General features: G+C 41.8%; 1 protein-coding gene across 2 annotated transcripts; it reads right to left on the reverse strand.

Annotated features, from left to right (window-relative positions):
- Positions 1 to 1,578: 1,578 nt before the first annotated feature.
- LOC119485694 (uncharacterized protein C4orf54 homolog) lies at positions 1,579 to 15,954 on the reverse strand. 2 transcript variants are annotated; one of them, XR_005206342.1, is made up of 3 exons: positions 11,646 to 15,954; positions 3,240 to 5,816; positions 1,579 to 3,175 (listed from the first exon to the last, which is right to left on the reverse strand). XR_005206342.1 is itself a non-coding variant. In XM_037765421.1 (2 exons), exon 1 carries the CDS (start codon positions 15,765 to 15,767, stop codon positions 11,670 to 11,672), a length of 4,098 nt encoding a protein of 1,365 aa, XP_037621349.1. In that variant the 5' UTR covers positions 15,768 to 15,954; the 3' UTR covers positions 1,579 to 5,816; positions 11,646 to 11,669. The 2 variants fall into 2 exon arrangements, 1 of the variants encoding a protein (XP_037621349.1); XM_037765421.1 differs by having other exon boundaries at positions 1,579 to 5,816.
- Positions 15,955 to 16,905: the final 951 nt, after the last annotated feature.

Here is a 16,905-nt window from a genome sequence, read left to right on the forward strand (position 1 = left end):
CAGCCAAACTTTTTAGTCTGTACTGTAGAACACGTGTTTTTTTCAAATTAATATATTATATTTTGGTAAATTCAATCAATTTATTTACCAACCACTGTCTAATAAATCACCATTTATAAAGGATTTATAATGTGCAATTAATGCTGGTATTGTTGATTAATAAATAATGTATTAATACTTCAAATATTTATTATAAGCCATTAATAAGACCAATTTTGGGGTTGCCAGGTTGTAAAAAAAAACTTTAGCTCTTCAGTTCTTCAGATTGTTAAACCAGCCAAAGGTTTTTTTTCACAACCTGGCACCCCAAAAGTGTTCTTATATCGGATCTTGGAGGAATTAATACATGTTTTTTTAATCATTAATAAAGCCATTAGTTACAAACCCTTATATGGAGTGCCTCATTACAAACTATACCTCTTCTTTTTTTTACTATTCTAACATCCCTTCATCTGAGCTGTAACACAAACAAATACATTGATCTGAATATTTACTATTTAATTTTTTAATTTAATTTAAATAATTACTTTTTTAATCTTTTTTGAGTGGTCATACAGACAGCAGAAAAAATGTCTTTAATTCAAACACAACTCGACCTCAAAAGGATTTAAATTCACGGACTCAAACATGTTCAGTAGCTTGATTTTGAATTTATTGCAAACATATGAAGGCCTGTCAGTCTACATTACACTCATTCATCATGTTAATTACTTTCAAGCTTGCGTGTGCAAACGCAGCACTCACTTCTCCTTTCAAGGCATCTCTCCGCTGTCATCCTGACCTCTGTCTTTTTCTGGGGCGGTCACAGTTGACATCAGGCATAAAATACATATGACAGTACGCCTATTAAGGCATTTCATTCAAATATGTGCCCTCTTTTTCTTTGAACATTCATAAATACACTTATCTCAGACCATCACACTTTCCGTTAACCTTCTTCCTTCATGCAAATCAAGCAATCAGTTTCATATATTTAACCTCAAAGTCAGCAGGTTTGTTGAGGGACATTTGGAAGAATGTTTATATTATCTATTTTACAGTGAATCTTTGGGCAAAATTCACCAGAAACAATTTAATTTTACAATTAAAAAGTCCATATAGTTCTCCTGCTGTCACCAATGTTTACAGCCATTCATTGCTGTCAGTGTTGGTGACAATCCAAGTGCATTAAGTACATTATTATTCACAGATAAAAGGTCTTACAAGAAACTAATAAAACTGCATGTGGGAGAAAGTTTTTTTATGTTTATAGCAACATTAGAATAGCTGGTTTACTGGAGCTTACAAATTATAATGGTTATTATTTATGTTAGTCTTCACAGGGTTTCAAAATGATATGTGCTTTAATGAATCATGAATTCTTTTTAAGAGGACCTATTATACTTTTGTGCTTTTTTACTTTCCTTTAGTGTGATATATAGTTTTTTTGTGCATGTAAAAGGTCTGCAAAGTTACAAAGCCCAAAGTCCTGGCCAAAGGGACTTACTCCCCCCACAGAAACACTGCTCCTGAAAGGCCTTGCTTGAAGTCCCGCCTTTTCTTACGTAATGTGGTGATGTCACCAAGTAACACATTTGCATAATACCTGTCTAGCAGCTAGTTTGACACAACACTGACCAATCAGAGCAGACTGGGCTTTTCAGGGGGGAGTAGAAAACAAAAATACAAGTGCACCTGAAAATAAGCATAATAGGTCCTCTTTAAAACTCTTTGGCAGGAGGTAGTAAATCCAATATCTCAATTTTAACTTGTTCATAGTACCTGGATACTTGGTAAAATTTCAGATTCAATGGATTCATAATTTCTAAATAAAGAACTATTTGCACTGCTCACAAAATACTATCATTAAGAAGTCCAATGTGTTATGAATTAAATGTACAAATTTAAGTTACATTTCACCTCAAAATGCATTAAATGTTCTAACATCAATTTGCTCCAAAGAGCAAACCGTGTCCAATCTACTGCACAGTCAACTTTCAAATCACTGCATGAATTCATATCACTTATAATGAAATCGACTCATAGGGCAATTTATATAAAGTCTGTTGTCACAGAGGCATAATAACATGTATTTTACAGAATTAAGGTACATAGACTGACCAGCAGCTCCAAATACCTTTAATGTGTGTTTAGATTTGAAATATGCTAGATAATAGCAATCTACAGTTTACATAAATTTCTACATGGGATGCTGGTATAACTGAGTCAAGTATAGCATAATGACCTATGACGACCCGCTGCATATTCAAAAGGAAACGAAACAGACAAAGACATGACCTAAGATCAAAACAGCAATATGGATGTCATCAGTTGATGTGTTCCTTTAGAGATAACTTAAATTCATACACATTTAAAGTAAAGAGGTCAAGGGGGTTAAAAACGAGAAACTGACGTTGCTGTGTGTAAAGTGTAAAGACACACCCAACACATGTGCGGTCTGTGCACTCTCATCTACAGTGAAGTAACATGATTCCTCGTTGTACGCTCACAGAATACTGAAATGCCGAACATAACTCACAGCCACGAACACGGACACATTCAGACGCACAGTAACTCCCATCTCATTACACACTAAAGTGTAAAATAAACCAACAACAATAGAGGAAGTTATCCTCTAAATGTCTCAGCTTGCTCTGAGTCATTAGGCCCAACAATACTTAAGAAATATTGACCTAAGTAAACTGTCAAACCAGAGTCCCAGCGCCGCCGCTTCATCTGAGCAACACACTTAGTGTGTTTTTCTCTCTCTCTAACATACGAGGAGCGTGCCTTTTAAAATACAAACATACACCACTTCATACAGCGTATCAGTTCTGCAGGTATTAGCAGCATGTTGTGAGTCATAACACAGAGGTTACACATACTTCAAGTAGAACATGAGCCACCAACTCCTAAAAAAACATGGAAATGTTATTGTGACTGTGGAAAATTAGTGTTGGAGAGTCGTAATATGATACATAGCAATGTCAGGTATTTACCATTTACTTGGGACATCTTTACAATAATTTTAATTCCTCCTCTGACTGAATTTGGGGTGATTCAACAATACCCCTTGATCTGCATTTTAATTTTAATTCAGTGCAGACAAATGGTCCCTGTCCTCAGACAACGGTGTAAAATATTATAGGTTGTATTCACTGTAAGTAATTATCTTATTGTGTGAATTAAGGCAAGACTATATACCTTTTGATTAACAGTGGCCACTGTGGCCACAAGCAGCAATTACAGGATAATCGCACATTGAATTCCCCTTCCTGATGTGAGTGTGTTCTGGTGATTGTTTTATAGATGTGCATCCATCCATCCATTTTCCACTGCTGATCTAGGTTTGGGTCAGAGTGGCAGCAGGCTAAGCTAAGCAGCCCATATGTTCTACTCAGTCGCCACGTCCTCCATTTTTTCCTGGAGGATCCTGAGGCATTCCAGACCGTTCTCATTCCCAGGGCGTCAAATACCGATGCTTTGTCACGCCCCTCGGCATGTGATACTGACGCACAAGTCACCCTTTAGCGTCTGTATGAGAGGCTTTCAATGTGTTGTCTATTTGTTCACAACATTAAGTTTCACTTTCACTTTACAAACAGTAATTTATAAGCCAAACCATGATGTTTTTTCCTAAACCTAAGCAAGTGTTTTTGTTTTAATTCACAACGTTAACCACATGTTTACTGCAACCGTAGTGGAACGTCGTAGTTTGACGCGCTGGGCTGCCCAGTGCGTTAGAAAGTGACGCCAAGGGGTCCTGACAACGACAGAAGGTGACGAGTTGGGATGGGAAGGTGTTGGGCATTCCCAAGCCAGATAGGTTATGTAAACTCTCCAGTGTATCTCTGTCTGGATTATCTCCACAGGTACCGTAAACATCCAGGAGGCATCCAAAATCAGGCGCCCAAACCACCTCAACTCACTCTTTTCAACACCAAAAAGCAGTGGTCCCACTCTGAGTTCCTTTCTGAGCTCTTCCTTCAAGGAATCTCATTTTGGTGGCTTGTGTCTGCCATCTCATTCTTTCGACCATTACCCAAAGCTATAGGTGAGGGTTGGACCATAGATCAACTGGTAAATGGAGAGCTTAGAGGCGGTAAAGACAGCCTCACAATGTCCAGAGCCTTCAGCCACCATGGAGCTTTTTGACTACCTCAGTGACCTTCGCTAATGAAATGGACAAGGCTTTCACCTAGACTTCCAGCTTTGCCTCTTCTATGGACAACGTCTCAGTCGTGTTCAGGACAATAACAATATTGTTAGTATAGGTCAGCATTTCTAATCCCATGTTGAAAACAGCCTGGGCTAAGCCCTGCCTCTCCCTCCAGTGTCATCTGACAGTTTGGCAGAATCTCTTTGAGGCTGACAAAAAGTTGCTCCACAGAAGCTCCATTCCTTCTGGGCTCCTGGTACCCGTCTGCTGGAATTCTTCTGGCCAAACGAGCCCAAAATGACCCCTTTGTCCCCATGTCAGTTTGAACATGGACCACTCTTGATTCAATTTCCCAAGCTTTTCCCAGGATGCAAGAAAAATTCTTCGGGAAGTCAGAGTTCTACCAATGTCTCAATAATGACGGTTTATGCGGAAAATACTTTTGGGGATTTAAGGGATTTCTTTAGTTGCAGTACCTCATTGGGCCACTGGGAACTACCGCAAGGCTTGTTTTTTTCTTTGTGGTTATAGTCGTCATATACTGAAGCTGTGTCAGACATCTTGGCGTCACTCTTTTTGGCTGCAGTAAACACATGCTTAACGTTGTGAAGTAAACAAAAACACTTGATAGGTTCAGGAAAAAACAACATGGTTGGGCTTAAAACTACTATGTTTGTACAGTGAAAATGACACTGAACGTTGTGAACACAGGATACGAACGAACAGCTGATTGTAAAATAACGCACAGGACATGAACAGCGGCTCCTGGATGAAACCGTGTGATTGTTGGACCCCTCCCACACACCCGGTTTGTGTCTTTTTGCCCTTAAAGATACGGCACCACACTCAAGGCGCACTATCCCTGAGTGTTAATATTGACGCAGATGGGTTTACATTGCAGTTAATGGTAAGCTTGGTGCGTCACATACCGACGCTTAAGGGTGCCTTGGTGTCAGTATCTAACGCTGACGGCCATGACAAAGCGTTGGTATGTGACGCCCTAGCAATGAGAACAGGAACCATTGAAATGTTTTTCTGTGACATCCTAAAACGGAGTGTAACAGCACAACTGGAGACATAATGTCAGCAAACTGACTCAGTAATGTCAGTTACACAGTAATATCTATCAAGTTTGCTGACATTAGCTTGGTCATACCAAACCAAGATAAGTTGTAGCAGCAAATCCCCTGAGTGTATTGAATTCAGCAAGGTTGTGATTTATTGCTTACTTTTGTAAAAGAAAGATGTGTGTTTTTCTCGCCTTTCGAAAGTTACATAGTCTTGCTTTAAAGACATGGTAACATTACATTCATCATAATAAAATGACTAACACTGAACTGCAAAAGAAGACGTGCCTCGTTTCCTTTTGAATAGACATGTTGCAGGGCCGAAAAACAGCATTTCAAAAGACAGCAGCTGAATGGAAAGTATTATAAAGCAGATTCATACAGCAACATGGCAGAGCATCAACCAGAGAATTTGGCTTAATGCATTTACCCTACAAAGTGCTGCAATGCATACAGATTACAGTAACGTCTGCTGCAGGGATAAACAACACAACATAGTGGGGATAGAAGTTGTTGTTGGTGGTGGAAGTTGTCCTGGGGAGTAGATCGCAGGTGGGTGGGGTGAAAACTGCACTTACGTTGAATGAAGGCAGATTCTTCAATGGAGATGTCTAGAGGTGACATAAAAGAAGAAATGGTTGTTAAACTCTGGTGGATGCAATGAAAACAAGGAGAAAACATTATTTAGTTGTTGTCCAGTTTATGATAGAAGTCATTGTAATATGACTGTTCAGCCTGTATTTCCTGGTTCTGAACCAGCTGACCAGATTTAGCCGAATCACTGTCGAGGGCACGCTACACGATTTGTTTACGTAGGAGTGCTGGAGGTCGCTGGTGCTCTCCACCTCCTTCTCCCCGTTTAGGAAAAAGCAAAGGGGGAGGGGGCTATAAAAAGTTGACCCCATCTCAGCCCTGCAGACTCGCTTCCAAGCTGGAGCTGCAGCAGCATCTGATCTCTCTGAGCAGCTGTCCTCTCCCTGCATCAGCACAACAAATACTTTACATTGCCTGACCTTTTCCTCCTGCATCACTATCCCAGCCATGCCCCCTACGTCCCTCTGCTGCAAACACCCCCACCACCACCACCAGTTACACACACACACACACACACACACTCACACACTCACACACACACACCCTGTGTTCCTCTTCACACCACTACTCAACCCCATGCTAGGCCCCTGCCTGCCACGCACCCAGCTGACATGTATCCCTCATGCTCATGCAGTTGTATTATTGCTCTGACACATTAGCTGAGAATGGACTGTGACTAGTTGTAAGTGTCTATATAAGTGTACGAGAAACTAAGAATTAACAGCATTTAGCGAAGTAGAGAGGGGATTACTCTTTTTGTATTTCTTTATATATTTCTGTATTTCTTTCTTTGAGAACTGAGCACATTATTCTTATTTTCAAATCTTAACGCCGAATTCACACCAGAGCAGCGGCGAAGTGTGGCGTAGTGCAGCCTGCAGCGAACTGCCATGCAATGTCTATGAAAAGCTGAAGCGGCCGCTCCCGAGCTCAACGAGCTTCAGCCTTTTGATTCTGCGGCAAAGTGCGCAAAAGTTTAACTTTTAACATCAAAGTGCAGTAAACAGATCCTGTGACTCCTGTAACATGTTGACCTATGTTACAAAAGAATTTCTTCCTGCCTGAAACACGCCTCCCGACCGGAGAAAAATGTCATTATTACGGCGAGCCGCATTTCGCCGCTGCCTGGTGTGAATTTGGCGTTATACTGCTTTGCACTACTGCAAAATGTCCTTTGTCTGAAGCAGTTGACGTGTACTGCCTAGAGCCAGAACAAAACAATGGCAAAGTGACATTATTAATAGCCTAATTAACACAGACAGGGCCAACATCTAAATAAAATCTAATTATTTTATAATATTATTTTTTTGTGTTTCGGGGCCTTGTTCCATTTTATTGTCTTTGCTGTACTTCTATTTTAATCAATTCTATTTTCCTTTCATTGTCGTTAAAATGCTTTTTTGTTTACGTAAAAATTACATGTATTTGATTATGGTGCACATTTTAAAAATAACTCTTACTAGCGAGAAAAGTTTATTAATGGTTATTTCCAGTGGTGGAAGAAGTACTCAGATCTTTTACTTAAGAAAAAGTAGCAATACCACAGTGTAGAAATACTCTCTTACAAGATTTTATTTTACAATTTGACTTAAGTTAAAGTACAAAAGTTATAGCATCAAAATATACTTAAAGTACCAAGAGTAAAAGTATTTATGCAGAATGGCCCATTTCAGAATAATCAATATTATACCATGAATATTATACAATTGAATTATAATTATTGATGCATTAATGTGTTCATCACTTTAATGTTGCAGCTGGTAAAGGCAGAGCTCATTTCAATTACTTTATATACTGCTAGGATCAATAAAGGCTTATCTAGTATATCCATGATAAGACATCACAATTGATTTGTTGACTATATTTTTTGTATTATTAATCTGAATCTGCAAAGTAACTTAAGGTATCAAATAAATGTAGTGGAGTTAAAAAGTATAAAGTATCAGAAAATGGAAATACTCAAGTAAAGTACAACAAGTACAGTACTTAGGTAAATGTACTTTGTTACTTTCCACCACTGGTTATTTCACATTGGGGTTTCAGTTGCACTGTGCATGCAGGTCACTGCTTACTGGGGAACTTAATTACTGTTATCAGGTTCACCTGTGCTTCTCCTGCTACCAGGACAAGATGAGATGTTTTGCTGTGAGGCCTGTTGAGTTTAACCTACAACTGGAGTTGCAACAAGTGTGTTGCGAGTGTTTTGTTTTTTTTAAAACATAATGTTAGCATTACTTTTAATTTTTTGTTTCCAAAGCTTGTGCAACATAAGTCTTCACTTGAGTTTCCAAAGTCATATTAAAATGAACATTATATGGTATAATAGCCTAGTAGAAATATATTTGAAACAGGTGATAAAACTCCATTAGACTGGAATACTGAAGCGAGCTTGGTAGCCTAAATGTGATTATATGCAATGTGTTAGCATGTTATTTGTAAGCATTGCTTGCTAACAGGCTAGCATTAAGCCCAAATCACAGGGAGGTTGACACAGTGCAGCTAAAGGTCAAGCTGGAGCTGATGGATGTTACGCTAACCCTGAAAAAGTAGTCTACACGTAGCTTGACACGTCTGTGATGTCTGTTTTGTTTTTATTTACTAAGGCTTTGAGATTTCTGACACTAACACTTATGCTACTAACTCTGCACAAGTGAAGTTGAATTGTATTTGATTTGTGGTACCAGAAAGAGTTTACTGGCCATTCAAGCTAATAAACAGACCTCATGTTTTTAGTGAAATATGCAAGCTAGAAAAAGTTCTCAAAGAAATCTATTGACAGCAAAGTTTGTGGATTGTACCAAAGAAAACAGGCCTATACTGTTGTGTTTGGAAAGCAAGATCTAAAAATCTCTGCAAAGAAACTGAAACTGTATGCTAGACAAAAGAGCAAAAAATAGTTTGTTGGTATTAATGTGAACTGAACTTTTAAGCGAAAATATTTAGCTTATTCTTTTATACTTCAAATGTGGACTGATCGTTAAAATAAAAATGCAAGAAGGATTAACATACAGTCTGTGGTTCCAACTCGTTTAGCCCGGAGAAAGTTTTCATGAAATACCACAAACAAGGAACGAACACATTAATGAGCTGTAACGTTATCCGAGTAATTAAAGCATTTCTAACACTGATTAAGAATAACTGGTTGTAAGGTGTCACTCACTGGAATACTTTCCTGTGACACTTTCCAACCCTGAGAATAAACCATGTAAACAAACTCGTCTCACACTATCAAAATAGCCCGACGATGTGTAATGCAGAGAAAAGGGAACTCAAGCGACTCGAGGCTGAAAATCCCAGCATGCCCGGCAGAGTCAGGTTACCTGTCATGAAGCTATACTGCATGTCTATTAACACTGGCATGCCGCTGCTGAAGCTGCTGTGTTGGGCCGCTGCTGTAGCAACGTTTACAACGTTTACAACGTTTACAACGTTTACAACCCAAAAACGATAAAAACTCATGTAGTACATCATGACCTTTACGCAGGTCCACGTGACTGTATGAGTGTTACACTGCTGTACAAGGAGAGCACATGGTTCAGCATCAACTACCTCAAAATACCAAAAAATCTCACTGTCAATTTAGGGCATGTATTATTTATTAACAGGAGTGGAAAGCAGAGGTGGAAGAAGTACTCATCCTTTACTTAAGTAAACGTAGAAAAACTGTGCCGTAAGAATACTCCATTCCAAGTAAAGGTCCTGCATTCAAATTCTTACAGAAGCAAAAGTACAGAAGTATTCTCAGTGAAATGTACTTAAAGTAAGTAAAAGTATGCATTAGATAACAAACAAATGGATTTTTTTTACATAAGTTTTTCTACTGGCAATCTATATTAATCTATAACAATTCATAAATGATTTAACAATTATTAATGAAGCCATTAGTTACAACCAATTAACCCTAATTAGAAAGTGGGACCCAGTATTTTAATTTTAGCAATGCATCACATTTTATGAGCTTTATAATAATCATTATGACGTTTTGCATGTAAACTATTACACTAAAGCTGCCAGATCGGTGCAGTAAAAAGTACAATATTTCCCTCTGAGATGTAGTGGAGTAGAAGTATGAATCAGCAGGAAATGGAAATACTTAAGTAAAGAGCAATTACCTCAAATGTGTACTTAAGTAAATTACTTGAGTAATTATACTTAGTTACATTCCTTCTCCAGTGGAAAGTGACTAATTACGAACATACGCTCATTTCTGTAGTTGAGTCACTTTTTGAGCTTATGAGCACGACTCTGTGAAAACTATGGATCTCAAAAAAATCAATTTTTTATGAATTAAAAGACCTAGCCTTGTTTTACCTTTATGACGATGGATTTTTTTTAGATACATTTTTTAGATAACATTTTTTTTTTTTTTTTTTTAGCATTAGACAATGGCCAATTTTGCACCAGTATCTGTGTTCTAATTTCTTGAATTGACGTGCCTTCTGTCGCTGCTTCTTGGCCAGGTCGTCATTTTAAATGAGAGTTCATTCTCAATTGACTTATCTGGTTAAATAAAGGTACAATAAAAAAAATTAAAAAAATCCTTAAAATAGCATTTAATTCTTTTATTTATTTTTACAAGATAATCATAGCTCAGGGTTCACTGACAGTACCACATACTAGCATTCTTCATCCACTGATAAAGATCAGGTCTAAGGTCGAGAATTTACTTCCATTTTAAAATTTTCTTATTTCACTTCTACTCAAAACCTCACAATGAACTATTTTTTAGGTATTTTTCTTTCTTTTTAAAGTATTGTGATTTGAAAAAGGCAAGAATTAAAAAGTAGCTTCCAACTTCCTTTATTGTCATGTGCACAACAGTTACAGAGAAGCAGTCGCTAGCAGAGAAAAATCTTAGATCTCGGGCTCCCTCCAACAATGCTCATTAAATATGTACAAAAAGAAAATCAAACAAGTAAAAAAAGATCTTAGAGGTGCCCGTATACGTATACTGCTGTGGCACAGACAGGAGGATGTTTTTGCTTGAAAGCTGGATTGGTTTGTATGAATAATGAAATACGTTGTATGCAACCAACAGAAGTCAGAGACGTCTTCAAATGAGGCTACTTTAGTTAGTTATGCATAGTTTTCCATACAAGTAAACATACTTCTAAGTGAGAAATATGACAAATATTAAGAAATATTTAAACTAACATTTCAGCTTTGAGCAATAATACATTAGTAATTTCTCCACCCCTTTGCGCTTTATAATGAATGTGACTGAATTACACACTTGCATTACAATGGCATACACAACAGTTTGCTTCTTTTACAGCCGTCAATTTAACTGTTTCAGTGGTCTCAGTACAGTTGACAGGAAGCTTGTGTGCAACATTTAAAAACATAATGTTTTCGATATTTATCTGGTTTCAATCAAATGTATTCAAATGAGGGTTGGGCAATGGCTGAAATCTTCTCTGATATACTGTAGGTCATTTCATATCTGGATGACAATATTTATCACGATATAGCATGTTTTCTGGTAATTCAATTAATAATAGTCTATATGAAATAACCACATAGTAAAGCCTATTTTGTATACTCCTGTGTGAATTATATACTTGACAAATGAAAAGTACTGAGTATTTACTCTTTTTAAGAACTTGAGTGCAAAATGAACAGTTTTAAGTGAAAATATAGAGAAAAATAAATAAATATAAGCCTAGCTTATATCACGATGGAAACGATATAGAAAAATACATACCACAGGCATTTTTATATCGTTTTGACGATATACTGTATATCGTCATATTGCCCAGCCCTAATTCAAATGTCAAATAAATGAAAACACATTTTCACCTCCAGACACAATGAAGGGACATGTTTGTGAATATGTGCTAACTTACATGTATGATGAGATGTTTCCTTGGTCACCGATGCTCCACTACAAAGCTCATTGTTGTTCCATCAAAGGAGGGCGGTGCAATGATTCTTGGACCTTGTTGCGTTGTGATGCTGATAACTGGCTTCCTGTCAGAGCTCGCTTTGCCTCCTCTGGCGGTCACGTGTCCCAAACTTACAGGAAGCTGCAGTGGTGCCTCAGCTGTCGCACTGTAATACGCACTCTCTGCGCCTGTTTCCGGCTTAGGGCTTCTGGGGTTTTTTACCTTTTCTCCACCTGCATCGTCAGGGTGACACGGCGACGGAGGCAGTACCGCCTGGGCTGGCAGAGTGGGTGAGGGGATGAAGCCGGGGTAGATCATGTACGTGGGGGCGAACGCTCCTGGGCTCAGGGCCAGGGGGGACAAAGAGAGAGGCACGGGGGTGACAGATGTCACGGGAGAATGGGGCATGGGTACATCCAGAAACTGACCTGTCTCAGGGTCAAACAGTCTCTTTGTGGTGGCCTGTATAGGAGTGTCCACCAGGTAATAATGTCCTGTCGTGGGGTCCAAAAGCATCTTGCGTTGTGTTTGTGGGGCTGCCTCTCCGGTCGAAGGTGTAGGTGACACAGCGGGGACAGACGGAGGGAAACACAACACCTGCTGCTGTGCTTGAGGCCCTGTCCTTGCCCCCAAGCGATGGTAGACGCTTGCCGCTGGGTGCTCCATCATTAACGGAGACCTTTGCTGCTCAGGTGTCTTCCTGTCACCTGTCACCCCAGGCTCTGGATTCAGCAGTTTGACTTCATTCGTGTACGCCAGCCCCGGGATGGTCAAATAGTTCTCAGAGTCTGAGCAGGCCTGCGCGACAGTGGGATTAGCGGGAATGATTTTGACCTTTCCCTGCTCCACCTGGCTGTGTTTCGGGGACTCTATTTTCACCGACAGCGGAGCCACCGGCGCCTTGGAGTTTCTCATAGTCGACGATGTTTGCAGCGCAGAGCTTTGTGGACTAACTGAACTAATTGCCTTATTGCCAAGGTGAAGCACACGTTTGTTACTAAACGTTTGCTGCGATTGTGTTTTAAACGTGTCGTCGCTGTATGGAACATGTATGATATTCAGAGCTCCTCTATATTCCTGTGACTGATGAGCCCTGTCAGTGTTTGTCGCCTCCATCTCCTCTGCTCCCTGCTCCTCGCTGGCAATAAGCGACAACACGTGGCTGTCTGTGATCGGCTGTGGAGCTTGAGTTTTTCGCTTCCATTCATTTCTATCAAAAACATAAAGCTGCTCCATCGTCTTAACTGCAGCTTTAAGCTTCTCTAACGCAGCCTGTTTTGGTATTTTTGGCTCACATGCAAACTTTTCCTGCCTCTGTTTTGTCAGTTTGGTTTCAGTATTTGGCTGATTGTCTGGCTGGTCAGGGTGTAGGTGCTTTGACACAGCAAGTGGCACCCTACTGGCTGTGCAATGTGACGGTGTGTTTTCACTTTGAGATGCTTCAGACACCTCAGCCGTCTGCTGTTTAACATTTGTTTTAACAGAGTGACATTTAATCACAATAGGAGATGGTAATACATGCTTAACCGGCGCCTTTGTGACCTCAGGTTTATCAGCTGCTGTGGAACATTTACTCTCACTGTGATCCAACGAAACAAAGCGATAGGAGCTTTTTACCAGTTTACGCACATCCCTGACCTGATATATCGGCGTTGCAAACTTGCACTTGGTGTCTCTTATGTCTCGAACGGTGAAGTTTGGCATTTTATCTGCAGCAGACAAAACGTGGCATTTGGCATCACGTGCCGCCCTGATTGTGTTCACAGTGTTGAGACTTATTTTAGGGGTCAACATGTTGGCGATATTCAGTGTGCAGCCTTTATTTTCCTTCACACTCCTCAGGCATATTTTTATCCCAGGGTTTTTCCCCCCCTTCTCGTTTTCATCTGTGCCTACTATGTGTCCATTATTGCCCGTTTTGAACTCTTTTTCACATTTCTGTGGGCCAGCAGGTGGGCCTGTGACAGGTGCACAGCTCGACGAGTCTTCTGTAAAATCCTTCTCTTTTGAAAGGATCTGGTAGCTCGGAACAAAAAGCAGTTTTGTCAGCATGCTGTTGGTGTCTAATCCCTTTGTGGGTTCAGCCTCCTTTACAGGTTCTGGCTCATCTTCTCTCACTGAATTAAATGCACTACTTTCGCTGTGGATGAGAGACGTTTTCGGAGGTTCCTGTTGTCCCTTTTCTGGATCATCTTTGTTGCTTTCTGCAGGCGCACAGGAACCAGGTCTGCTGCTTTCCTCCAGGCTTTGTTGATCATCACCAGAATTAACAGTGAAACCGGAGCTCGATTCTGATGCCTGTCTTTGCAAGCCTCTTCCTTGATGATCTTTGCATTGGAAACTCACTGGGGACAGAGCTGGGGGGTGCGTGTCACGGATTTCACCCCTCTCCATTTTACGCTCCTGCTCAAACTGCATCTTTTTGGAAATCACATTTTTCAACAGACTCGATGCAAAAACTGCTCTGTTGTGTGTGTCCCCCCCGGTGCTATCTGTTTGTGTGTGCTGATACTGCATCTCACACCCAGCAGACCTGGCCAACACAGCCCCAGTGACCTCATTGCATCGTGCAGTCTTGGAGCACCTTGTTGGAGGACGTCTGGTGCCTTCAGGTGCTTCAACATTACACCGGAAATTCAACGTGACTCCACGCTGCTTTGGCTGAACAGAATCGACATTTCTGCTAGAAGAAGACGACTCTTGAGACACAGCTCTCTTGTTCAACGCGTACACCTTTGTTAGTGGAGCTTTAACAGACTTACCATGCCTCCTACTCTTATCTTCTTCACTCTTATTCATTGATATGTTTCCATAGTTCCAGTCCACATAAGCAGACCAGTTATTCTTCAACCCGTACTCCGACATAGAGGACTCACTGGACGTGCTGAGATTGATGGCGTCGAAGTACGGACACGCCAAGCTCCGGAACGACTTGGCGGTTAGATTACGCACCTCTTTGTCGGCGTCGTCCAGCTCGCTAATGGAGCTGGACGCCCCGCTGGAGTACTCGTTAATATCTTTCCGTCTTAGTTTGGACGCGAGGTGCTGACGACCCGGAGCTGGGATGAAATACTGAGGTCCAACTCTGGAAAGTCCGGAGCTGCTCACAAAGGAGAAATGGCTGCTGCCGTCTCCATGGTGTTTGGCGTTGCTGTTGCCATGGGCGCGGTTGTCAAGGAGACCAGCAGGTTCGTTCACCCTGGAGGAGGTTTTTATGGATAAGTGAATTTCTCCGCTGTGGTTTTTGTTGCGCAAACTTCCATCCAAAGAGTCACACAGATCGCTATCCTCCTCCTGCTCGGTGCTGACAACCGCTCCAGACTTCTTCGCCTTTTCCCGCCTCCTGCTGCCCTCCACTATCAGAGTCCCGTCCTCCCGCGTTTCATTTTCATCGCTCTCAAAAGACGCGTAATCCACAAAGGAGTAAACCAGGTTGTCGTCTTCGAAGTCCCAGCAGGTGGTGCCTCCTCGGCCCAGGTCGTATAAGTCGACGTCGTGGTCGAGCTCGGTCAGCTGGATCTCGTGTGTGGTGATGTAGTGCGACTCGTCCTCCTCCACGGTGTCGGTGTGGTCGGTATCGGAGCAGTGGTCGGTATCGGAGCCGGACAGCGCCGCGCTACCTTCACCGTCACCGTCATCCTCCGACTCCTCCGCCCGGCTGTTCAGATACATGTCCGTGTACTGGAGCTCGTCGCTCTCGCTGCACACATGCTCCAGCTCGGGAAGTTTGCTTTCCAAAGGAGACTCAGGCAACCTGTCCTCTAACTGCTCTTCAACAAAGTCCTCTGACATGATTTCACCCTCCTCTTCCTCGCCATGCTCTCCAGACTTTGAGTCGTCGCCGTCGCATTTGATCACAGACAGCTGCTGGTTCTGCTGGTTCTGCTGGTTCTCCTCCTCGCCAGTGAAAGTCACTTTCACTGTTTTGGCTGCGCCCTCCGGTTTCATTATGTCCAGGTCTACATAGTTTGACTCGTTACTGTCCGTCTTCTTGTCCTCTGGGAGCAGCTTCTTCTTCCTGTGAAGTAGTAGTAAGGTGTCATCATCTCGGTAAGTAGTGAGAGTTTCCTCCGCTGCTTCCATTTAGTCCGTCCGGGTCTCTTACCAGTCAGTCAGTCAGTCAGTCAGGTGGTCCTCCTCAGCGAGAGATGTTATCCAGACACAGGACAGGAAAACTCTGCAGGCAAAAGAGAGGGACAGAGAGAGAGGGAGGGAGAGAGAGAGAGAGAGAGAGAGAGAGTGCATGAGAGAGAGCTACAGAGGGAGAGAGAGAGAGTGCATGAGAGAGAGTTAGAGAGGGAGAGAGAGAGAGAGAGTGCATGAGAGAGAGTTAGAGAGGGAGAGAGAGAGAGAGAGTGCTTGAGAGAGAGGGAGAGAGAGAGAGTACATGAGAGAGAGTTAGAGAGGGAGAGAGAGAGAGAGAGTGCATGAGAGAGAGGAAGGGAGAGAGAGAGAGAGAGTGCATGAGAGAGAGTTAGAGAGGGAGAGAGAGAGAGAGAGTGCATGAGAGAGAGGAAGGGAGAGAGAGAGAGAGAGTGCATAAGAGAGAGTTAGAGAGGGAGAGAGAGAGAGAGAGAGTGCATGAGAGAGAGGAAGGGAGAGAGAGAGAGAGAGTGCATAAGAGAGAGTTAGAGAGGGAGAGAGAGAGAGAGTGCATGAGAGAGAGTTAGAGAGGGAGAGAGAGAGAGAGTGCATGAGAGAGAGTTAGAGAGGGAGAGAGAGAGAGAGAGTGCATGAGAGAGGGAGGGAGAGAGAGAGAGAGAGAGTGCATGAGAGAGAGGGAGGGAGAGAGAGAGAGAGAGTGCATGAGAGAGAGTTAGAAAGGGAGAGAGAGAGAGTGAATGAGAGAGAGTTAGAGAGGGAGAGAGAGAGAGAGTGCATGAGAGAGAGTTAGAGAGGGAGAGAGAGAGAGAGAGTGCATGAGAGAGAGTTAGAGAGGGAGAGAGAGAGAGTGAATGAGAGAGTTAGAGAGGGAGAGAGAGAGAGAGTGCATGAGAGAGAGTTAGAGAGGGAGAGAGAGAGAGAGAGTGCATGAGAGAGAGTTAGAGAGGGAGAGAGAGAGAGAGTGCATGAGAGAGAGTTAGAGAGGGAGAGAGAGAGAGAGAGTGCATGAGAGAGAGGGAGGGAGAGAGAGAGAGAGAGAGTGCATGAGAGAGAGGGAGGGAGAGAGAGAGAGAGTGCATGAGAGAGAGTTAGAAAGGGAGAGAGAGAGAGTGCATGA

Source organism: Sebastes umbrosus, chromosome 3 (genome assembly GCF_015220745.1).
Source record: "Sebastes umbrosus isolate fSebUmb1 chromosome 3, fSebUmb1.pri, whole genome shotgun sequence".
NCBI classification, from domain to species: domain Eukaryota; kingdom Metazoa; phylum Chordata; class Actinopteri; order Perciformes; family Sebastidae; genus Sebastes; species Sebastes umbrosus.

Coding starts and splice junctions, on each gene's coding strand:
- LOC119485694 (XM_037765421.1), bottom strand. CDS start 15,767: ATGGAAGCAGCGGAGGAAACTCTCACTACTTACCGAGATGATGACACC.